The 24,243-nt window shown below is 50.0% G+C and overlaps 1 protein-coding gene across 2 annotated transcripts in view; it reads right to left on the reverse strand.

Moving 5' to 3' along the window:
- Positions 1-502: 502 nt before the first annotated feature.
- Positions 503-24,243, reverse strand: part of GASK1A (golgi associated kinase 1A) — a 56,706-nt gene continuing 32,965 nt past the window's right edge. For both annotated transcript variants that reach the window (XM_007075076.3, XM_007075077.3), the window contains exons 2-5: positions 20,062-21,333; positions 3,525-3,647; positions 1,661-1,764; positions 503-987 (exon numbers count right to left, since the gene is read on the reverse strand). In XM_007075076.3, coding sequence (XP_007075138.2) covers positions 777-987; positions 1,661-1,764; positions 3,525-3,647; positions 20,062-21,333 — 1,710 coding nt within the window. In that variant the 3' untranslated portion in view covers positions 503-776. The remainder of the gene's footprint in view (positions 988-1,660; positions 1,765-3,524; positions 3,648-20,061; positions 21,334-24,243) is intronic.

Here is a 24,243-nt window from a genome sequence, read left to right on the forward strand (position 1 = left end):
CAAGCTGGAGCCATTCTCAGCTGAGGATGGCCCAGGGGCATGGGGCCCAACCCTGGAGTTCTGTGGACTTGGGCAGAGCTGGGCTTGGAGGCTTCCCCCGCCCCCTACCATTCCGGAAGGAGGAAGAGGCCAGTGCTGAGGGGAGGGCTAGGGACGGTGTCTTGCCGAGTGGGCTAAGCTCAGAGAGCTGGGCCCTGTCCTCCGGTGCCAGGGGTGGTTGACATGCACTGAGTGAGCTGGGAGGGGCCACACAGTGTCTGCTTATGCATCCACTGATCTGTGCTGAGCAGACCTGTTCACATCAGGACACAAAAGTGCTTGCTGGAAGCCTGGGGCCTTGCTTACTGACAAGATTCTGAAGATTCTGGCTTGGTGTCTTCAGACAGAAACTTCACACACACGTGTGCACATACACACACACACACACACAGGCACTCACACGTCCACTCTACATATGCGTGTGGGATGCACAATTTTACAGTATCTGGAGCGGTTCATAGAATGTTCTTGAAAATATTTATTGGTGCAAGGGAGTAAACAGCCAGAGCTGAAAAGACAGAAAGGACTGTGGTAAGATTGAAAACCCAACACCCACAACCACCTTCACCATCCCAAGCAGGTGACACATTCTGTGACATTCTGGCTTTTCCCATTTGTCTTCAAGTTGAGGGGAGCCCAAGAGAATGTGGCCAGCAGCGTGGATGCTCATCCGCTCGAGTGGTGTTGTGATGCACCCCGCCAGTGAGGCAGGAGCTCTGCCTGGGCAATGCACAAGCTCACGAGTCCTCATCCTGGAAGAGTGTCAGGTTGTGCTTCCGGATGTGTTCCAGCAGCACCTGTCCTCGCCGCTCCAGGGTCTGGAGAACCTGCGTCAGTCCCAGTCTCCCGCCTTGGCTTTGCCAGAACACTGGGTCCATCTGCAGTGACTTGAGCAGCATATTCTGTAGACACCCTGATGCAAGAACCTTCACGACAGACTCAGGAAACCTGGAGGTCAGGTCCCCCGAGCCCCATAACAGAAAGGAAAAGCAAAAGTGATCTCAGAAAATTTCCATGACAGGTGAAGCCAGATGGCCAGAAATCGCACAGCTGGCAAACCCTGGCAAAGTCATCCTGCAAAGTCCCAGGGCCCACCTGCTGTCTCGTTATCAGGGAACCCTCCCGTCTACCTGCTGTGACAGCAGGCAGGGGATAGAGCTTTAGGATGGATCCCACCCCACAGAGAAGCTGGGGGAGTCACCTCTGCTATCCCAGGAGAAATGCCTCCTGCTGTGCTTGGCAGATGCCAGAAAGAGTTCTAAGAAGGCTGAGCTACCTGTCATGAGTGGGCAGGAAAGGTAGGCTGCCCAGGCTAGCTCCTCCTCTGGGGCAAGGGAAGGGCTGGCCTCCCCAGGCCCTAGCAGGCTGCCAGTGTTCCGCTGGGCCAGGAGGCCCTCTGGCTATTAGGGGTGGGGGTACTGCACCCAGAAGTTGAAGGGCCTGCTGGCTGTGTCCCCTCAGCTTTCCCAGGGCTCCCCACCCCCTCCTGAGGCTCAGATCCAATAGCCTTTGTCTAAAAGACTGCAGACTTCACAGGAGCCATGATTTAAGGCTCCCCAGTCTACAGCAGGGCCATCAAGCCTCAGTCCCCGAACCCCTGTCCCACCCCGCTGACCCTCACCCATCTATGCCCTCCAGCAGCCGAAAGTTCAGCTTGTCCTCGGGGTGTTGAAGGTTGCCGGCGTTATCGATGTAGACCAGATGGGATGGGTCACTGCTCCGGACCTCAGGGAAGAAGATGGGCAGAGACAGAGGTGGGTAAGGTTGCAGCCTAGCTGGCACCCTTGGGCTCTGTCAGGGTTGAGGGGCTCAGAAGGGGGGGACCCTGAGCTGACAGTCCCACAGTCCACCCTGCTACCTCATGGCCCCCACACGCTGAGCAGTCATCTTGCCATCTCAGTGAACCCTCCCAGCAACCTTAGAAGGGGACGGCTAGCGTTAGCTCTATCTTACAGAGTCAGGGGCACAAAGAAGTTAAGTAATTTGCACACAGTCACACAGCTGAGAAGCAGCTGGCTAGTTGCAACCTGGACCAGTAGTGCCAAGCCCCAGAGGCCCCTGTGAAACCACAAGGCAGAGGGGTTGATTCCTGTTCTGGTGGCTGAAGGCGTGAGGCGTGTGGGTGAGAACCGGCAGGTGCAGAGATGGCCTACCCAGTGGGGTTGTGGCTTCAGGGCACATCGCATACGTGCATGCTCACACACGCTCACGCGCCCTGAGCGCCTGCACATTCCCCTGAGCATCACCAAGAACACACAACGCCTTCCATTCCCAGGCAGCATACTCTAGCCCCACAGCAGAAGAGTTTAGGGACTCCTAAACGCTTTTCAAAACTAAAACCGGCCAAAGGGAATTCTTTAACACTTCAAAAACATGGCGTGGCATGTCTTCCACTCCCTACTCCCACCCCTGTGCACACACCCCATTCCTATATATTCTCCAGGATTCCATGGTGTTTTCCCATAATCCTCTCCATTAACCTAGGCTTAACATATGAACTTTTGCCTCCAGGATCCTAGCTTTTCCTCTTCTCTGTCTCTTCTCCCTCCTCACCCCTCTCCACACATCAGGGATCATCTATTTCTTAAAGCCCAATGACTCTTCCCTCCGAAAACTGCTGTCCTAAGGGATATGTGAAATGGCTACCCCCAGGGGTAACTGATGGATATAACAGCCTTATCTCTCCCAGAGATAACTGCCTTTTACCAGGGAACAGGAGAGAGAGCTCTGAGGGCAGGAGATGGAGAATTCCTACCACCCAGCAGCTTCACGAGACAGCCCTGGCCTCCTGGCTGGTGTGGCCTGCCTGAAGGTAGCCCAGGGCACCGTGCTGACAGCTACTCTCTCCAAAAGCAACTGGCCAAAGTAAGGCATCGTGGATATTCAGCTCACTGGGTGGGGAGAAGGCGGAGGAGCCCTTCCAGAGGGCGGCCCCTCGCTCCTTGGACAGAAGAGACTGCTCTGCCATGGCAGTCCTGTCTCTGATGGCCTCTGCACATTGCTTCCCACCCTGGGCTCTACTTTTAACAGGAGGCAGCGCAGTGTTCCTCTGGCGAGCACCGGCCTGTGAGCTGTTGGGCCCTAGGAGGGAGCCCTGTCACTGCCGCTGACCAGCCATGCGGCCGTGGAAACGCCCTTCCCCGGTCCAGGCCACGGTTTCCACAGCTGCTGGCACAATGTGGGTGGCCGACTAGACACACAGCCCTCACACCTGCTTCTGGGAGCCCTAGGGGTTCCCTGTGGACTCTCAAGGGGACAGTGGAGTTGATGAAAACCCAGCCCCCACACCATCCCCACCTCAACCACATTTGCAAAGCCCCACTTGGGTCAGTTTTCCATACTGTGGCCTCTTGGAAACACAATTCAAACAAAGGCTTCTGCTAAAAAGAATAGGATTGGGAACCCCCAGTGTCACATGATCTCTGAAACTCATGAACTGAAGGGGGAGACACGAAAACCCGAGTCTGGGTGACAAGGGGACGTACCAGGATGTGGACCAGTCGCAGCTCGCCCGGGTTCCGGCATTTCTCCCGGAGCCCCTCTTCCACGCAGGGGTCTGACGGCTCGGGCTCAAAGCCGCAGCAGTAGCGGTCCAGGCGGTCATGGACCTATGAGGACATCCAGCCTCTGAGGGGGTGTGGCTCGATGCCTGCCCCCACCGGGCCCGGCACTCGGGCCACCTGACCCCTGGGGCCTCACGCCGGGGACAGTCCTCAGTGGCTGTCGGTGCTGGTCAGCTCGTGGCTGGCCTCCAGCTAGGGAGGGAGCTTCTGGTCTGCTCCTCCAGCCAGCTCGTCCTGCTGGCCGTGGGCCTGTCTGCTCACGCCTCAGCCCCGCACGGATTTCCACTCATCCCCACTGCCGAATCTGTGTCGCTGCCCCAAACTCTGGCCTAAGGCCACTGGGCCTCCCAGTGCTGACCATCTGTCAACCAGGGGAAATTCACACACAACTCCACTTTTTCCTTACGCGGCAAATGCGACAGCAGGGATTCCTCCCTTCTTTGGAGGTAAAAGCTCAGGCCCTTGTTAGGCCTGAGTCAAAGTCAGGGAAGGAGGAAGGCATTCCCCTTACAGGCTCCTTTTACACTGGAGGCCTCAAGGGGGAATCCTCAGGCATGGTGTGGGGACAGTTCTGAGGAGTTCTGCCTCCCAGCCCCTCCAGACACACATGGAGACACACATGACATTTTAGAGTGTCATAGAATTCGCACAATGATACATCCCACGCACCTGCTTCCAGTAGCTTTCTTCAGAACGAAGGAGTTACAGCCTGCAAGTCAGGAATTAAACAGAAACACGGATACAGCCCAGCCCTGACCTACGTGAGGATGTTATCTACTGTGTGCGTCCAATGCGAGGGGGTCCAGAAGGGAGAAGGCATCAAAACAGAAGTGGCAGAGTCCTCAGGATGGGAGGGCTGGTCTTGCTGTAGGGAGAAAGACAGGAAAGGGATAGGTGGAAGCAGGAGGTGTGTGGAAAAGGTTGGGATGTGCCAGGAAGTGGATTCCAAACAGGGTGAGGTTGGGGGCAGCAGGGGGCGTCACACGGTCGGGGTCGGCGAGCTGGAGGAGATGCACCACTTTTCCTGCCGGGAAGGAAATTTGGTTGGATACAATACCTTGATGAGTGCTAACAACAGAAGGTGAGGTCTCCATAGGACTTGCTGTGCTTGGAACAAGAGGAAAAATCCATTTGTTGCTACAGAAGGGGGAGGAGAGAGAGGAGGGGAAGAGAGAAGTGAAGCAGGGAGCAGCAGGAGGCTGAGGGTGTGAGATGTGCCCTCCGTGCGAGGTATGTGAAACACGATCAGCTGCCTGGGATTTGTCTAAATCCTGGGAAGGTTACCAGATCCTCCTGGGTTGTGGGACCTGGGGTTTGAGTCCTTGTAAATCCCCAGGTGGTGTCAGGGTCGCAGGAGAGGGAGGGCCCAGCGACCCCTGGGCTCTACCAATCGGGATGGTGATTCACACGGGTGCTAACTCTCAGGATGCAAAGGTAATCCGGTTCCTGAAAGAGCCTTGTGTGCGGCATGGAGACTCAGGCCCCCTTCTGCAGAATGGCTAGACTAATTTAGAAAGCCTGGCAACACCACTGGAGAGGAAAGGTGCCAGCCTGGGAATCTAGAAATCAGCTCCAGGTAACATACTCTGCTTGGGGCAACTGTCCAGACCAAGGCAACAGAAGGGATAGACTCAGCGTGGAGGTGAGTGAAAGTCAGGGCAAGGGAAGCAGAAAGCCAGATGGCACCACGCTGGTGAGGGGCCCCACAGAAAGAGAAGGCCTCCTCCCTCCCTCAGTCCCCGGAAGCCTTCTGTGATTCCTCTCTAGCACACGGTTCAGCTCTGGCAGGATGAGGGCACCTCCCTCCCTGCAGTGGTGATGATGCAGAACAGCCACAGACTTACAGCAAAGGCAGCAGTGGTTTTAGTCTGATAAAGCAACGATGGTGTCTCTCCCTCAGAGATGATGATGATGTGGTGTAATAAGAAATGTATTTGGTCTCTGTGCCCTGATCCTAGCACAGAGCTCCTAAAACCTTTGGAGTTTCCTGAGTGATTTATAATGAGCCCCTTTGAGCACACCTGAGTTTGTGCTAATGAGATGACTCAGGGGAGCCCCAGATAGCTTCAGAATGGGGGTTGGTCACCAGAAGACAAGTGAACAGAGGATAGGACCTTTAGCCCCACCTCTAACCTCCAGGAAGGATAGGAGAGCTGGAGATCGGGTGATAAACACTTGAACAACGAGATTTGGAGCACTTCCTGGTCGGTGAGCACATTCGTGTCAGGAGGGTGGCACACCCCAGCTCCATCGGGACATAAGCTCCTGTGCTTGGGACCCTTCTGGACCTCACCCCACATACCTCTTCATCTGGCTGTTCATTTGTATCCTTTAAAATAAACCACTAAATGTAAGTAAAGTGTTTTTCCAAGCTCTGTGAGCCATTCTAGCAAATGATCAAACCTGAGGAGGGAGTCATGAGAACCCTTGGTTTGTAGCCAGTTGGTCAGAAGTGTGGGTAGCCCAGGACTTCTGACTGGCGTCTGAACTGGAACAGTCTTGTAGGACTGAACCCTTTAACTTGTGGGATATGACACTTACTCCAGGCAGATAGTGTCAGAATGGAATTGTGGGACACCCAGTGGGCGGTGGAGAACTGGTGTCCAAATGAGACATCACCGGGGAGCCTGGATGGCTCAGTCGGTTGGGCATCTGACTCTTGGTTTTGGCTCAGGTCATGATCTCACAGTCTGTGGGAGTCCGTGTTGCGCCTTGTACTGATGGCGCGGAGCCTGCTTGGGATTCTCTCTCTCTCTGTCCCTCCCCAGCTCTCTGTCTCTAAACAAACAAACAAACATAAAAAAATAATAAAGTAACCTATTAAAAAAAAGCCAAAACACTCAGACGACCACTGCCACTGTCACTGCCACCCACCTCTAGCTCATTCACTCCTCACTGCAGCTTTGCAAGGGAGACACCGTTATCCCACTTTACACAGGGGGACGCTGACCCCAGACACAGCAAGGCCATAAATGTAAAAGTAATATAGATGGGACTTGAACCAGGTTCTGCCTGGCTTGAAGCCCAGCCCTCTGTGTTATCCTGCCCTGCCTCCCTGAAGATCAGGAAGAGTGAGCCAGTTATAGAGGTCAAATGAGGTCTCCATCATTACTTTTCATGGGATTAATTAATTTGGTCTTACCCTTGCTAGAGAACAGCTTTCAAAACTATGAAGCAGGAAGAGGAAGAACGAGGAGACACAGAGCCCACCATCCTCCATGACAACAACTGAGGCAGCAGCAGGCATGGTGGTGTTTGGATGGCCCGTGTCTCTCTTCTGTGGTTCGCTGCTCAGCCAAACAGAGCCAGCACCGCCATCCTGCGTCCCTCTGCCCATGGCAGCCGCCCCTCCCCATAAATGGGGGTAAGTGGGACAATGTCACCTCCAGGATGTAGCACTCGTCGAAGCCACCTCCCAGGCCACCCAGCCCAGCCCAGTGCCGGCCAGTAAAAGGTCCTGTGTGCAGACCTCTGATTATTTCCATATCCCTTTGTAGGAAAATTCACATATATTCTGAAGAAATACAAAATTGATCTCTTTCGACACAAACAAGAAAATAACTATGGTTCAGTAAGCCTCACAAAACCAGATGTCCAGAAACGGGAGTGTTAAACAGTCCCAACCTCTGTCCCAAAACATTGTCTGTTTTGCAATAGTTCAAGATGGAGAAGTTGCATGTCAGACCTAGACCATCGCCCCCAACAGGTTGAGGTCAATTCTGTGAGGCCAGGTTAGGTAGGATTTCCAGGGCCGGCGGGCCAAAGACACCCACAGGCACTACTGAAAGAGACAAGTTTAGCCTAGAGACCAACGCACAAAGCCCCGGTCCAGCTTGGCCAGGGTGAAAACAACCCCCACCCTGTTCGTGAAGTGAGCACATTAACAAGACCCCTGACATGGACCATCACTGCTTTGGCTGCCTGGGCTTTGGATAACAGCAGCCACAAGTAACAGAAACACCTGATTCAAAACGCCTTCAACCGTAAGGCAAGTTAGGATCATCTGTGGCAACAAGTCCCAAGATAGGGCAGGCTGGAGACTTAGCAGCAACTTATTGACATAGTAAGGACTCGGGTTTCTTTCTGCTCTCCACTCACCACCCCCAATATTTTTTTTTTAATTTTTTTTTAACGTTTATTTATTTTTGAGACAGAGAGAGACAGAGCATGAACGGGGGAGGGTCAGAGAGAGGGAGACACAGAATCTGAAACAGGCTCCAGGCTCTGAGCTGTCAGCACAGAGCCCGACGCGGGGCTCGAACTCACGGACCACGAGATCATGACCTGAGCCGAAGTCGGCCGCTTAACCAACTGAGCCACCCAGGCGCCCCTCACCACCCCCAATATTAAGAGCCCAGCATAGTCTTTGGAAGCCTGCAGGTGGCCACTGTGGGTATGTGTTTCCTTGTACATGTCCAGAGAGAACGAGAGGGTGGGGGGAGAGGACGAATGAGAGCAACAGAGACAGAGAGACAGAGGGGAAATGAACCTCTCCTCCAGCAACCTTCCCTTCAGCCTGACTGGACCAAATCAGGTAACACGCTCACTCCCGGACCAGTGGTGGTCAGTGGAAGATGGTGACGCACTGATCCCCAAGCCCAGGACTGGGTGGGAGGTGAATCACGACAGGACTCTGTGTGGAAATCTTTAGCTGCAGTGTCCTCACTCCAGCTGCGAGTGAAAATGTTGATCGGGACAGGGCTGAGGAAGGAGCCCTACAGCTAGCCACCAGAGACCTCTCCGCCTTCCAACTGGTTTTAAACCCACTTGAAGCTTGTATCATGCCCTCTCCTCCACTATGCCCTAGCTATTCGACCTGAGGTAGTTATTTAACCTCGAAACCCCTGAGTTTTCTCGTCAACAAAATGGGGCGGGGATACTCCCATGGGACTGCCCTGAGGCTCACGTAGGGTAACGATACATGTAAAGCAGGGGGTGGTTGTTGTGGAAGAACCTTCTGTTGTGTCTGCCCTGGGAGCGGCAGGCCCAAAGACCCCCAGGAATCTCAGGGGTTCCCCTACCCACACACACACACCAGGAAGCCCCAGCCTCACCCAGTGGCACAGGTCAGAGACCCAGAGTTTGAAATAAAGTGCTAACGATAGGGTAGCCACTCTCGTCTTATGGGCAGGCCTAGTTTCCAGAGTGTGGACATGTCTGTGAGACAGACACCCACCTGCTTGCTTCTCTTTGGCTGGGAGAGTAAATGCCAGGGCAGTGCTGGCAAGACCGAAACATAGTAGGTGCTCTGGATTTCATAATATGCCTGAGGCACAGCCTACCAAACCCCCTTCCTCCTGGCAAACCCTCTCCGACCCCATCTCCAGGCCATTCTGTGCAGATTTTGATGTGTGGCAGTGTATGTTTCCAGAGGAAGCCACGAAGGAATATTGGCCCATACAACATTCCTGGCTTCTCAAACTCTATACTCATTAGAATGTTTAACAGCAAGGGCCTGGCCAGGCCCAGTCGCCAGTTTGACTATATTGCCACACCGTCTGGTTCTTTTTTTCCACTGAAGAGAAATTCAGTTTAAACAGCAGCAGGCTAGCAGCCACACAAGGCCAAGATTAAGTTCCATTTCCCACATTCCCTCAGGAGTTGATTCTTTTTCCCTCTTTTGAAATAATGAGTTCCCAAGAAACAAGGACGAACCTTTGCAGTTGGGTTTTTCTGACCAGCCTAGCAGTGTCACCCAATCATGACGTGGATTGAAGCTTTTGTTCACTTGTACTTGAGCAGTTGTAAAGCCCTTACTTTGTGGCAGGCGCCACTCAGAGCTTGACATGTCACAACTCATTTAGTCCCTCCCACTAGCCAAGAGGTAGATGCCATTATCATCCCCATTTCAAAGATGTGGAAACTGAGTCACAGAGGCTGGGTAACATGCCTAAGACCCCCTAGCAAGGACGTGGTGGTGCTTAGGCTCAAACCGAGCAGTCTGGCTCTGACCAGTGAGTGGGACTGTGTGGCACCAGAGATCCCAAGTCCCTTGATGGCAAAGGTGAAGACATGATTCAGTCCGATCCCCAGCACCCAGCACTTGCTTAGCACAACCAGAGATTTAGTTGAGGTTTTTTTTGAGTGAAAGAATGAGTGAATGAAGTGCCTGGCTGACTGACAGCATGGGACTGTGATGACTTAAAGCCTGCCTATCACACCCTGCCTCCCCGCCCAAGATGCCAACACCAGAAGTTTTCAGGGGGAGGCCTGGCTCTGTGGCCCCTGAACAGGACAAACGGGTGGGACAAGACATGCAGTCTGCCAAGGAGGGACACCAGGTCCAGCTGTGGGAGAGGGCGGGTCTGGGGGGGAGCCAGCATAGGGTATGAAGGGTGGCCAGAGTCCTGTAATGACCTATCAAGCTCCTGAGCCAAGACAGTTTCCTCAGCCAGTGCCTGATCTGGGTCTAATGGAGTCCAGAAGAGCCACCTGCTGTCCTGATGGCCCACGCCCCCTGTTCATGGACCTTCTCCCAAGCTGGGAGTAGTCACAGGCCTGGGTCCTTCCGGGTGGAAAGGGTGGCTCTTGCCTGGGCAGGCTCGCTGCCTGGGGCTCCAACCGCCACAGGATGGCAGCATCTCTCTCCGAGGAGGCCAGTGGTCTGGTCCCACCCTGCCCTGCTGGCTGGTTAGAGAATTCTTGAGGTTTCTTCGGGGAGGTCGGAGTGGGAGAGGAGTGGGTTAATGGGCACTGCTCCCACTTTTCTCTGAGGACTCACCTTGCAGGTGCTCTCCACGTGTCCTGACAAAGAGCAATCTTCCTGGAGGCTCTGGGGAGGAACATCTGGACGCCACATCTGCCCCAAGCCCGAGGCCAGAAGTTGCAGCACCAGCTTAAGATGCAGGTCAATAGACTGGCTGATGGGCTTTGAGGAGATGCACTGAGGAGAACTAGATCTTATCTAAAAAGACATCAGTGCAAAAAACCACAGCCATCAAAAGATAAATCCACTTACAGCAAATAACGTTTCCAACTGAGAAAGCTAGGAGGAGTCACTGTCAGAACACCTTACACAGAAACCCTCACATAATACGTCAGAAGGGAAATAGTGATCTCTTCCACGGATACTTCAGAGGCATTTCATAAAATTTTGCATCCTTTCCTGACAATAAAAATTCATGTTTTAAAATGTTTATTTACTTTTGAGAGAGAGACAGAGACAGAGCATGATCAGGGGAGGGGCAGAAAGAGAGGGAGACACAGAATTCGAAGCAGTCTCCAGGCTCCGAGCTGTCAGCACAGAGCCCGATGCAGGGCTGGAACCCACGAACTGCGAGATCATGACCTGAGCCGAAGTCGGACGTTCAACTGACTGAGCCACCCAGGCGCCCCTAGAAATTCTTTTTTTTTTTTTTAATTTTTTTTTAACGTTTATTATCTTTGAGAGACAGAGAGAGACAGAGCATGAGCGGGGAAGGGGCAGAGAGAGGGAGACAGAATCCGAAGCAGGCTCCAGGCTCCCAGCTGTCAGCACAGAGCCCGACGTGGGGCTCAAACCCATGAACTGAGAGATCATGACCTGAGCCGATGTCGGACGCTCAACCGACTGAGCCACCCAGGCACCCCTAGAAATTCTTAATAAAGCAAGAATAATGAATAGTTCCTCATCATATCTTTAGTGGAAAACTAGGATTATGTTTAATGGTGAAACCCTAGAAGGGGTCCCAGATCTGTAGCAACAACTCATGTCCATCATTCCATGAATATTCACCACTGCCCTGGAAGCACCAGCAAATGTAATGAGGTAAGAGGCAATGAGAAGACAAAGTGCATTCATTACAGATGAAACGCGGGTATACTTGGAAAAGCCAGAGGATAAGCTGAGCAACCATTAGAAGCAATACAAAGTTAGCGTGTGGCCACTAACCAAACTGATACACAGAAATAATAGCCTTCATGCAGACCTGGGGCTCCTGGCCAGAACGTATGATGGAAAAAAAGATCCTATTTTCACATGGCCACAAGAAGATGAAATGCCCAGGAATAACCCCACATGAAAGTAAAGGAAACATGCAGATGCTTCTGAGGAACATGAATAAATGGAGAGACATATCTGCTGGGGAACGTCATTGAACGTCTGCCTGTTGACTCAAGAGCTGGACCTGGGCACGCACAGGCTCCTTGTCCCCTCCCCTGTCTTTGGAATGTGGGTTCCACTTGCCTCTCCTGCTCCCAGAGGCTGTTCCAGGGACATTGCCTTGAGATGGTGACGTGGTGATGAGAACACCTGCACAGTATACATGACGGAACCCAGGTAAGGCCTCTTTATGAACTTTTAAGATTCAGCAGGTGGACACCAGGATCCACTGTCTTGTTGTTGCCCAAGACAAGCCTTGTCTGTAAGGTCTCTTTGTTTATTAAACCTGCCACCTACCAACCTGGAGTGGCCTGCCTCTTTCTTTGGTCTCTCAGTGCCTTCCACATAGAGGGGCTAGTTTCAGATTCCTGAAACCCGGGAAGGTCCAAAGTGGGTTGCGAACCAACAGTATCCAATTCTTGGCTAGAATGACTCTATATTTTAATATAGATGTAATTTCCCTCTACATTAGTCCACACAAATATAATTTGATCCCAATAAAATCCCAAAAGGACTTGGGAAGGAGGAGTAACAAGCGGACTCTAAATTTCATACAACAGTAGATACCCTGCAAGGATATCAGGAGAATTCTAAGAAAGAGAAATGAGGAAGAGCAATCCCTACTGGTTATCCACACAAAATATAGAGCCCAGCAATTAGAACTGTGATTTTGGCATATAAATGGACAGAACCTTTAGTAGAACAGAACAGAGTCCAGAAATAGACCTACATACATATGGAAATTGGCTATATGGCAAAGGCAACATTTCAGGTTGGGGGGGAAAGGTTGATTATTCGACAAATGTGCTGAGACATTTGGGTTGCTATCTGAAAAAAAAAAATCGTTGTTTTGCATCTTATCTCTTACTCCAAAATAACTTCCAGATGGATCAAAGAGAGATGAAAACACATGGAAGACTGAAGTTAAAAATAACCCTGAAGTGAGGATGGCCTTTTAAAGCATATACTGACCTAGAAATCACAAAAGAAAAGCTTGATAATTTTAACAACATACATTTTTAAAATTTCTGCACAGCAGACTCTAAATAAAGCTTATGACAACTGAACCTGAGAGAAATGTTACAATATAACAAAAACAAAAGGCTAAATGCCTTCCTCAAGAAAAAGCTCTTGAAATCATTAAGAAAAAGACCAACAATCCAAAAGAAAATGGGGCAAAGAATATGAACAGACAATTAAAGAAAAAACAAGTTAAAAAAATCTGGACAGAGACAGGACTAGGGTGAGGCTGAAGAAACGGAGGGAGGTGCTCGCTGTCCAAGTCACGCAGCACTGGCCCTACACCCAAAATGTCTGTGCCTTGGGCTCATAAATTCATTTTCCACTGCTGCATTACAAACTACCAGGGGCTTAGTGGCTTCGAAGAACCCATTATTATGTCACAGTTCCTGTGGGTCAGGAGTCCATCACATTTTTGCCGGGTTCTCTGCTCAGGTTCTCACCAGGCTGAACTCCAGGTGTCGGCCAGGGGCCATGTCACGTTGTAGCTCAAGGCCATCTCCTAAGCTCCTTCAGGTTGTCGGCAGAAACCATTCTTTGTGGTCGTAGCACTAGGTCCCAGGGATCTCAGGGTCCTCCTAGAGGCCTCCCCTTCCACCAGACAGTTCATAGCATGGCTGTGTACTTTCGGAAATTCTCTAGATGCTTCATCTCCTTTGAAAGGCTCCCCTGATTAGGTCAGACCCACCCAGGATAATGTTCCTTTTGATCAACTCAAGGATAAATGATTGGCAACCTGGTCGTTGGAGTGCTATTCCATCATATTCACAGGTCTCACCCATACTCAAGGGCAGGGGTTAATGCCAGTGGAGTGGGGAGCCTTGGGGACCAATGTAGAATTCTGCCCCTCATACCTCACCCTGATGGAGGTCCTGCTTTTAATATATGTAAGGATCCTCAATGTCACCCTTTACACACCTTCATCCAGGCAGGTGTTTCAGTCCTCCATAGTTGGCTGTGCCATCTGTGAAATGGGGAGGAACATAGCTCCCATCTGTTGGGTCTGTTGTAGGATTTCAATGAACTCATGGGTGTGGTTTGCAGTAGACATTGCCACACAGGTGTAGGCATTTCATAAATGGTAGGTACTATGATATGTCACATCTCTGGTTGGAAGCCTGAACGGTCGGCAGTGATCACAGTTCTGGGATCCTCTCTAACTGACAGAATACCTCATGTCCCAGGAGACTAAGCCAGAGGGGTACACATGAATTGAAGACATAGATTTGGACTCAAAATAAAGAATGCACACAGGATCACAAATAAATGAAAACAGGCTCCTTGGGAAGGAAATGGACCAATAAATATTGAAGAGACTTAATAAATATTTTTTTAGAGCCAGTTCGGTACAGCAAAGAGGGCAAGAACATGCACTCTGTGGCCAGACTGCCCTGGATGAAACAGGTTGTGACTGTGGGCAAGCTCCTTAGCTCTTCTAAACCTCAGTTTCCCCGTCTGTAGAATGAAGCTAAGAATATTTTCTGCCTCTAAGGGCTGTTATGCATGAACACATGCCAAGTGCTGGAACAGTGGTCGAGGACATCAGGCAACGTTACACATTGTCATCTGTTCTGGGAGTGCAAGTTCATTAACAGCCAGAAGGCAAGATCATGGCAAATGTTGTTTTCTACCTCTGTGGTTCTATTCTGGACCCTATAAGAAATGTAGAAAGCTTTGGGCTTCCTTTCCATCTAGAGGAAGAAGTGGTACTTGAGGAAGAAAAACACAGCAGCACCCAGACTGGAAATCATACAGAGATCTTGGGAGTTCACTCATCACTAATTCATTCATTCATTCGTTCATAGTGCTTATCTATGACCTTGGCTCTGTGCTAGATGCTGATGTGGTGGTGAACAAAACACAGACATATGGTAAATACATGAACAAATAAATAAAATATTTACAAACTGTGCTGGGAATCAGAAAGGGAATCGACAGGATGCCATGAAAGAGAAAGAGAATAATAATAATAAGGGGTGGTCAGGAGAGTTGAAACCTGGGGAGGAAGAGTCAGAAGCAAGTCCAAGCAAGAAGCCCTGCACCAGAAGGAGCTGGGTGTGTTTAGAAACTGACCAAGGCTCAGTGCCAAGAGATGCGGCTGGGGACAGATGCTAGGGTCCTTGAAGAACATGGGCCCTTGAAGAACCCGATACCGAGGGCATTGAGAGGCCTTACCTTATTTTAATGGGGAAGTGTGACACAATCTGATTTATGATTGTAAAAGAAGCATGCTTTCTGTGTCTGAACGGTTCTTTATGAACTTCAGAGCTCACCTTCCAAATTCCAGCTGCTGTATAGCTTTGTCTGGGGGCTTTCTCCAGATTCTAGGGAATCCGTATCTCCAGAAGCAGCCTTCAACCAAAGATTGATGGGATATTTGGCTATAAATGCCTTGAGTCCCTCACCTCTTGGTGGGCTAATTCTGAACATGTATTTCATACCATTTCTCAGAAATTTTCTGTGGAACTAAGCCCTCCCTAGTCACTCACAGTGGTGACCTACTTTATATCATGCCCTTTTTTGATTGTCTGTCCTCCCATGTCACTTCCCATCTCCCTATGGGTGTTTCTTGAGATCGTCTTGCAGATAAACTACCGCACTGGAATCCTAGACTCGGGGTCTGCCTGGGGAAGGTCTTCTGTAAGGAGACTGGATTGGAGGGGACATAAGTGAAGGGAGGGAGACAAATCAGGGAGCTGTTGTGTTAGTCCATGTAAGAAAAGATGATGGCCTGGGCCAGGACGGTGGCAGGCAAGGCTTTCTCGGATATCAACTCTTGGGGACGTGAAGACCCTTCATAAGCAGAAGTTGCAGAAAGACTTTTATGAGCCAACATCACCAACTCTCAGTCTGTCTGAGTTTTCCACAACTCACCCACCATCTAGCCAATCACACGCCCTCTCAGAGGAAGCACAGTGTGAGACGGAGGCCCTTTAAAAAAGAAAAAAAAGAAATGTGCCCAACAATCCAGCACTTCCTACCCTGACTCTGGCCACTGAGTAGAAGGCTCTTTTAGGTCCCAGGCACAACTCCTCTCAGGTTGAATTTGACTTACAGTGAATGTGATGGTCATTAGCTTTTCCTGACCATGCTTGGCTGTTCCATCATCACTGTCCCAGGAGGAGAAGGACTTTCTACCTTTTACCAGACTGAATGCAACTCTGGCTGCAGGTGGCCCCTGACATTAAGCAGAGTTTTGTGAGCCCCACCCACCAAACACACATACACACTCTCCCACCCACTTTGTCCACCTGAGTAGAAGCAGCTTCTCACTGATCTATTCAGAAGTGGTGGGCTCTCTCTTAGTCCTACTTCTTCCTATGACACAGCCCGGGGTGCAGTGGAGGGTACCTACTCACTATTAGTACTGTATCTTTCCTAGAGAGACCAGCTTATAAACTGAGAGCATCCTCCTGGTCATACTGGCCTCCAAAACATGTTCTTGATTTATTCATTAGGAATAGAAGATGCTGTTAGTATCCCACCCCTACCCCCTGGCACTCACTATTCCTGTACATATCGATGGCTTTCTACAGTAAGTGCCGTGGCTGTCTGCCTTAGCCCCTTTCTGGCTGAAGGATCCTGTTCGTCTGGCCAGCACATGAGCCAGGCTGCTAGTGCCCCTAGGAGGTCAATGCCCTTAGGAGCAGTCTCAACCTCTGACAGTTGGGAGCTAGGGGGTAAATAGCCCAGCTTTGGCCCTTGAGTGAGACAACTCTGGTGCACGTTCTACACATTTGCTCAAAGTTCTCCACAGGATTGAGCCCCACTTGCCCACAGCAGTGTTTGGGCGTCATATGGAGTATATGAGGGTGTATGGTTCATGTGAATGGTATGCATGTGTGGGTGGCTATGGAATATGTGGGGACATAAGGTTCATTTGTAAGTGTACAATGTATGCGTTTGGGGTATGTGTAACTGATTTCATTTTTGCCCAACAAATATTTGCTCCTCTTTCCCTTCCAGTCTGGGCAGATTGTACTTCCCTTCCCTGACATTGACTTGCTTTGACCAACGGAATACTAGAGGAAGTGACGTTAGTGGAGGCCTTAAATGTGCTTTTGCAATTTGGTTGAACTCTAGGGTTTCTTCGATTTCCCAGGAGAAGGGTTTGCCCCGGGGAACTGGTGCCCCTTCAGCCGGCGCTCCAGAATGAGACACCAAGGGCAGACGTGAATCCACCCCCCACAGCTTACAGCTAAGCTCAGTTGAGCCCAACTGACCCACAGACCCTGGAGAAAGAATTAAAGAGCTGGTATTTTAAGCCATTGATTTTAGAGAAGTTTGTTAGCATTATTTCAGCAATCACTAACTAATGCAAGGTTTTAGATGGGATTTGCAACGCACAGGGTATGATTTGTGGGGAGTATAAAGAATGTGTATGTGTGCAGTGCTTGTGTATTTTGTGTCTGGGTAGATGGTATGTTGTGATACACAGACACAAAAAAGCAAGGGTTTATATTAGATAAAACAAAACAAACAAGCAAACATACCACAGAGTGGACTGTACATGGAGTTTGTGCTCAGTCCCCAGTCAGGAGGCACCTCAGGTTCCTGTGCTGGGAAACCCACATCCTGAAACCTCGCCTCCCTCTGACTTGCCAGTGGCTTCTAGGAAGGCAGCGTCAGCCAGACAGGGGTGTTTGACTTGACTGGTGTTCAGCAAACCAAGGAAGAGGTGGCACAAGGCCAGCCAGGTAGCGTCAGACCACACACCCAACCAGCGTGTGCCTTGGCTGCCAAGACTTCCGTCCCTACAACAGGACCTGGCAGCTGAGGAAGGGTCCCACACCGCAACTCCAGGAGATGGACAGAGGGGCTCTGTGTGGAGCAGAAGACTGCTGCGTGCACTTCGGCTGGGGCTCTGCGAGGAGGCGCCTCCAGTCTCACAGCTCCAAGGCATCCCTGCAAGGGTCCCCTCTTCCTGCCTCATTCGTGGCCAGCTGAATAGTGACTCTGTGATTAAGAAGGTGAGCTCTGGAGGCAGACCATTAGGCAACCATTAGGCTTTGTGTCAACTTCAGCAGCCATGACCTCGGGCAAGTAATTTAACCTCTCGGACCTTAATTTCTCAACTTTAAATAGGAATAAATGTATATCACTTGTAAGGCTGCTATGAGGATTGGATGAGTTAATTCCTATAAAGTGTTGGGGACAGTGCCTGCTTATAATTGTGCATGTGCCACCCTCCGGGCACCGTATTACATGAACCATCTTGCATGCAGAAACCACACAAGGTCAGTGTTATTGTCTGACATGGGCCAGGCTCTCCCAGAGACAGACCTCAAGACAAGGATTCAAGCGATAGCCGTTTTTTTTGTGTGTGAGCTAATCCAAAAACATAAGCAGGGAGCAGAGAAGTAAGACAGAGAGGGTGAACAATGACCACTGCAGGGAACTCTGAGACACTTATAACACACACTGAAGAGCCATCCCAGCCAGGGAGCCAGGGCTTTCTTTATACACTGGCTCCCATCAGTCTAGGCTGCTCCTAGAAGTAGCATGACCAGTCTTCCCTGTTTGCCCCAGGCTATAAGTCCTACGTCTGAGAAATACCTCCTTCCCAACCTGGATGGTTGACCACACTATCTGGACAGCGTTAGTTCCCTAGCACCCAGCCTGTCACATGTCACCCAGAGCAAGCCCACAGATGCAGGTGCTGGCAATTAGAAGCTACCACACATTATAATGATCAGGTCCAAGGGAGTGAGGTCAGGACATCCAGTCCCATTTTAGATGTAAGAAAAGTGATGTCTAAGAGGCAAAGTAATCTGCTCAGTGTCATACAGCAGGAAGGGGTCTGGGAGTGAGGGGTTCAAGCCCAGGTCTATCTATCAGCCCATACTGATCACTGAGCTCCACATTCCTCTTTCCACAAAGCTTAGAGACACAGACTGGAGGAGCCTGAAGTACCTCAGGAGACCAGTTAGCTCGCTGACTGGAAACAAATATCCACTGACTGACAGGTAGCATTCACGGTTCTGGGGAAGGGGCAAGAGGTGGATGTCAGAAAATAAGGAGGTAGGGCCTATGGCCAAAAGGAGAGCATGGCATGACTACTCAGCTCAGGCTGATTACTGCCATATGGGAAGGGAGGCCCAATGTTACTAAACCATCCAATGTTTCAAAGGAAGCTGGATTTTTATGGGAAATCTCCAAAGTATTACATGTTGTCTAAGAATTTTCTGAAAACATATTGTGGACCAACCCTGTGTGGACCAAATACAGCATGACATCCCCTGGCTGCCTGAATCCTGTCCTGTGGCTCATCCACTCACCCCAGTAGGTGAATCTAGGGCTCATGTTGGTGTCTTTCTTCAATAGGCATCGCTACAGAAACGGGGGCTGGCTCAGTCTGCATCTAGTACACATATTCACCCATTTTGAGCTTTTTGTCTTTCCTTTTTGTCTTTATATCCTTCTGGACACATTTCCACACGTATGTCTCAGCTGACATCCAGTGCACAGGCCCCAGAATAGCCATGCTGTTTACAGTTAGTAAATAGCCAATGCCTGCAGTCCCCCAGTTAACTCCTGTGTCCTGACTGCCCAATCCTTCCCTAGGATCCCCAGAGACTCCAGGGTTAACTTCTGGCAGAGGAAGGAGCTCAGTTGACCTTGTGGCTGGAGTCCTTTCTCATTTTTCAGTGCCCAAGTATCATCCCTTTATCTTTCTATGTCTCTCCCTCTCCCCATTACTTCCTTTCTTTTTTAAACTCGGCAACCGTCTTCAATCCTAGTTGATTCAAGGATATGACGTTATCAACAGTGATGTGCAGATAAATGTTTAACAACCAGCTCTTGGAAGTAGTGGGGAGTCCATATTTGTAGCATTTGCTGACTCCCATGGTGTAAATACTCCCACCCTGGCCAATTTCAAGCTACCAACATGACCGAATGTGGAGTTGACAGGAGATGTGCAGTAGCTCGCCATCATACGATATTTACTATATAAATGCAAATAACCTAAAAAGCATAGGTTGTAGTAAAATACAGTGAAATCATTAGGAATTAATGGGTTCTGAGCATTTATTACCTTTTTTTCAACAGTAACTTATCATATTGTTAGTTGATGGAATTTAATGTTTAATAATGCCTGTGTTTCTCAACCAGGTCACAAAATTCCTGAAAATTTTAGCAATCAGCTCTTGTAAGCCCACATGAGCTGGTTCCAGCATACCACTGGATGAATAAATGCAAAAGCAGAAAAATAACGAAAACAGGTGCGTGGTGGTCAAAACACAAAGATTGGAGGGGGAGTCACCAACCATCCTCAAGCGGGCAACTCCAGTGTCTCAGTTCATCCCCAGTCCCCTGCTTCTGCTGCTCTCCAGCCTCACCATGCCCAGCCCCACCTACCTGCAGCAGGAAGTCGAAGAGTGCCAGGCGTGCCCACTCGGCGTGGTGGAGGCCCAGGCAGGGGGCCTGGCTTGGCCAGCTGCAGCCGCGTGCCAACAAGGCCTGGTACTGGAGCCAGCCCAAGGACAGAGAGTTCTGGTCATCGTCTGGGTCACCCAGGTGCTGCACATCGGGCGCCCACCAGATGACGGGCCTCGTGCTGCCATCTGTGTATCGGTAGGGCAGCAGGGAGCTCCGGAAGTTCCGGGCCACAGCAGGTAGGCTCCGGTGCAGCCCCAGCACACGGTCCACGTGGAAGGCCAGGACCTCCAGCAGGTCCCCAGGCCTCTTGATCAGGCCGCAGAGCCCCTGGGAGCAGAGATGGCTGAGCCCAGAAGACATGTCCCGAGAGGCACCCGCATTGGAGAAGCCAACCTGCAGCACCTGCCCATGGCCAGGCACCCTGGCTTTGCCCACCACCTCCCCCTGGGCCAACAGCCGGAGCATTTGCACATCATGCTCTGTGAGCCACGGGGGAGCCTGCCCACTGGTCCTCAAGCCGGTCAACAGACCAGGGGTCTCAGCCTCACACCAGACAGATCCTTGCAGCTCCCCAACAGAGCCAGGCCACCGACGAGCCCCTGCAGATGGTGTGGGATGCCCTGTTTGTCGCCCACCAGTCAATCCTGGAAGATTCCTGCCTTCTGCTGGGTGGGACCGGAGGGTCGGTCCAGCGGTAGCTTTCCAAGCCTGTAAAGCCGTCATGCCATGTCCTGTGAGGGGGCCAACCAGGGTGCCAGTTTCATTCTGTGCCTCTCTGATGAGACCATCATGCCAGGGGGGACCCAAGTCTTTGGCTCCTGGACTCCTAACTTCATCCTCCCCCAGGAGCACAATACGCCGGGTACTGAGTCTCAAATCTCCTAGAGGTGCCAAAGTAATGTCCCTTCTGACCCTCCCTGGACGCCTGCTGTCCCCTCCCAGGGACTTCCTGCTTCTGTCCACTGGCCCTCTGTGGCCTTGCTCCCCAGCACACATGGGGCTAGGCAAGGCCCAGCCTCTCCAGAGCCCTAGGTCTCTTGCCCGCTGCCTCCAGCCGGAGCTCAGAGCCTGCCGGCTGTGGGGGCCAAGGGCACCCGTTACCTCCTGGGGCTCCATGGGACCAGGGTCTGGGCCAGTAGCAGGATGCTGTGGGGGGAAGCGAGTGACAGCCACCGCAGACAGAGTCATCAAGAGGCAGAATGCCATCACCAGCCGCCTTTTGCCACGCAGCTTTCTCCAGAGCCAAGATGCCTGGGGGACAGGATAGAAAAAGAGAGTCTGAGACCTGGGAAAACATCCGGCCCAACCCACAAAACAACAGGAGCAGTGAATGAACATCTTGGGGGCACAAAGAGGGCAGAGATGGCGGAGTACACCTAGCTGTCTTCGAGGCAGGAATGGGCAACCACAGCCAAGTGCAGTCCTGCTTCAAAGCTGAGCTCTTGCCTTGCCTTCGCGGGCAGCCTTTGCTGATGGCTGCAGGCCGCCTTGGGCTCCTCCCCCTTGAATAAAGGGCCGCTATGACACTAAGAACCAAGCACCGTAAGCATCTTTTTTTCACATCTGTCCCTCACCACTGAGCGCTTGGACCCTCTCTCTTCATCTCCATGTGAATCCTAGGGCCCACGCCGTAAACCTCTAATCGTCTCCCACAAGCAAGCTTTTCCCTTTTCCCTTTTTTAGGGCACAGACTGCCCCACTACAGGCGCCATTGCCCAGCCTCTCCTGCAGCCAGGTGTAACCATGTGACTAAGTCCTTGCCTAGGTACTTCTGCCTGCACCACCTGCTCAAAAGGAAGTCGGATGCCCTGGCCTTTCTTGGCACACCGACGTGGTAGCACCTGCTCCACATGTGTGGGCACGGACACACTCTGGGCAGTGATTTTTTTTTCCAGTTTATCTACTTATTTTCATGGTGGGGGCAGGGGAAGAAGAGAGAGAGAGGGAGAGAGAATCCGAAGCAGGCTCTGCACTGTCAGCATGAAGCCTGATGCGGGGCTCAAACTCATGAGATGTGAGATCATGACCTGAACTGAAATCTAGAGTTGGATGCTTAACTAACTGAGTCACCCAGGCACCCCTGGGACAGTGATTTTTAAACACATTGTTCCTGGACCAGTGGCATCAGTATCCCTGGGAACTTGTCAGAAAAGGAAGTTCTCAGGCCCCACCCCTCTTCTCCAGACTCCAAGGTACCTATACTGCTGTGAGCCAGCAGGTAGGTCTATGTCCCAGGATCATGCAGCCCCAAGGCTGAACACCCTGCTTGAGGCACGACAGGGTGGGGACCAGGAGGCTTAATCGCAGTGGGGAAATCAGATGAAAGCAGGTTTCTGATTTCTCTCCACTCCAGTCAAGGGACACAGGGCAGGGAGACAAAGCCTAGAGAAGATCTTCCTCATAAATGTGGGCTATCAAAACCTGGAGTCCATCTGGAATCTCTCTCCTCTTCATGGTCTACCATAGGCTAAAGGTTGAGGAGAGGACTTTGTGTGCTCTGTATCTCCCCACCCCCACATATGTACACATATATACACAGACACATACATGCATCCATACATACACACTTCCACCAAAATAGCTCTGTGTTCTTTCACTAGGTAGGTTTGGTCCATTTATGTTACTTGATATGCTGTACATGTTTCGTCTTTGTTTTGTCATATTTTTGTACTTCTAATTTGGAATTCTTTCAGTAGGTTTTCAGTTACCTTTACTTTTGTTTTGTGGTATACACCTTGATGATCGTTTGCCCTTAATCATCTACCTCTTTGAACAGTAGCTCTGAATCCCTACTATGAACAATCATAAAATTAGTACCTGCCCTCTCCTCTGTCCCCTACCACTCTGTTGTTATTCAATATTAATCACTTGCATTATCTATTTTAATGTTTGTCTTTGTACAATGTAATTTCTTACATTTCTACTACATCTGGCAGCTTTAAATGATATCCCTTGGTTCTCAGCTGTTATTAATGAACAGCATGTTTTTTTCTTTCTGCCATCTTTTCTTGGATTCCCCCTTCCAAATTTGTATATTTGTATTATTTTTAAATTGTTAGAATATAAAACTTGTACCTTCTATCCCACTAGTCCAATACTCATATGTGTTCAGGTCTTAGCTCTTCAGTGAAATACATTCTTTGCATGCTCCTTTCTCCTTTGCCCTAGTTTTTCATTATTTCTCGGTTAGCTGAAGCCAAAACTCCACAATTTTCTTAAGCAGTGCGCATGTGAACAAAATTCTCTGAGTTCCTTCATGTTCAAAATTGTTTTTCTATAGCATTCATACCTGAAAGAAATCTTGACTAGAAATAAAATATTTTGTCACAGTTTCTCTGAATGGCTTGTGGGTCCTGCTCCACTGAATAGATGGATGTTATACCCTGCCTAGTTGCCATAAGAATTTTCTTTTTCTCTACATTTTTTCCAGCTTTACTGAAGTATAATTAACAAATAAAACTGTATATATTTAAAGTGTATACTTTGATATACATATACATTATGAAATGATCACCACAGCCAAGTTATTTAGCACACCTGTCACCTCACATAGTTACCTTTGTGTGCGTGTGTTGAGAATGCTTAAGATCTACTCTCCGCAAATCTGAAGTGTACAATATGGTATTCTTAACTACAGTCACCTGCTGTACATTAGGTCCTCAGAACTCAGCCACCTTATAACTGAAAGTCTCTATATTCTTTGACCAACATCTCCCCATTTCCTCCCTCTCCCAGGCCTGGCAACCATCATTCCACTCTGTTTCTATGAGTTTGACATTTTATTTTTAGGTTCCACATACAAATACCATATAGTATTTGTCTTTCTCTGTCTGGTCTATTTCACTTAGCATAATGCTCATGATCCACCCATGTTGTCACAAATGGCAGGATTTCCTTCTTTTTTTATGGCTGAATAATATTGTGTTGTGTGTGTGTGTATGTGTGTGTGGTGTGTGTGTGTGTGTATATATATATATGTAATATATAATATATATAAAATATATAAACATAATATATATTATATATATATTTTTTTCTTTATCCGTTCATCTGTCAGTGGACACTTAGGTTGTTACCTTATCTTGATTATTCTGAATAATGCTGCAATGCACATAGAAGTGGAGATATCTCTTCAAGACACTGATTTCATTTCCTTCAGAT

This window comes from Panthera tigris, chromosome C2, assembly GCF_018350195.1.
Source record: "Panthera tigris isolate Pti1 chromosome C2, P.tigris_Pti1_mat1.1, whole genome shotgun sequence".
In the NCBI taxonomy this organism is placed as follows: Eukaryota; Metazoa; Chordata; class Mammalia; order Carnivora; family Felidae; genus Panthera; species Panthera tigris.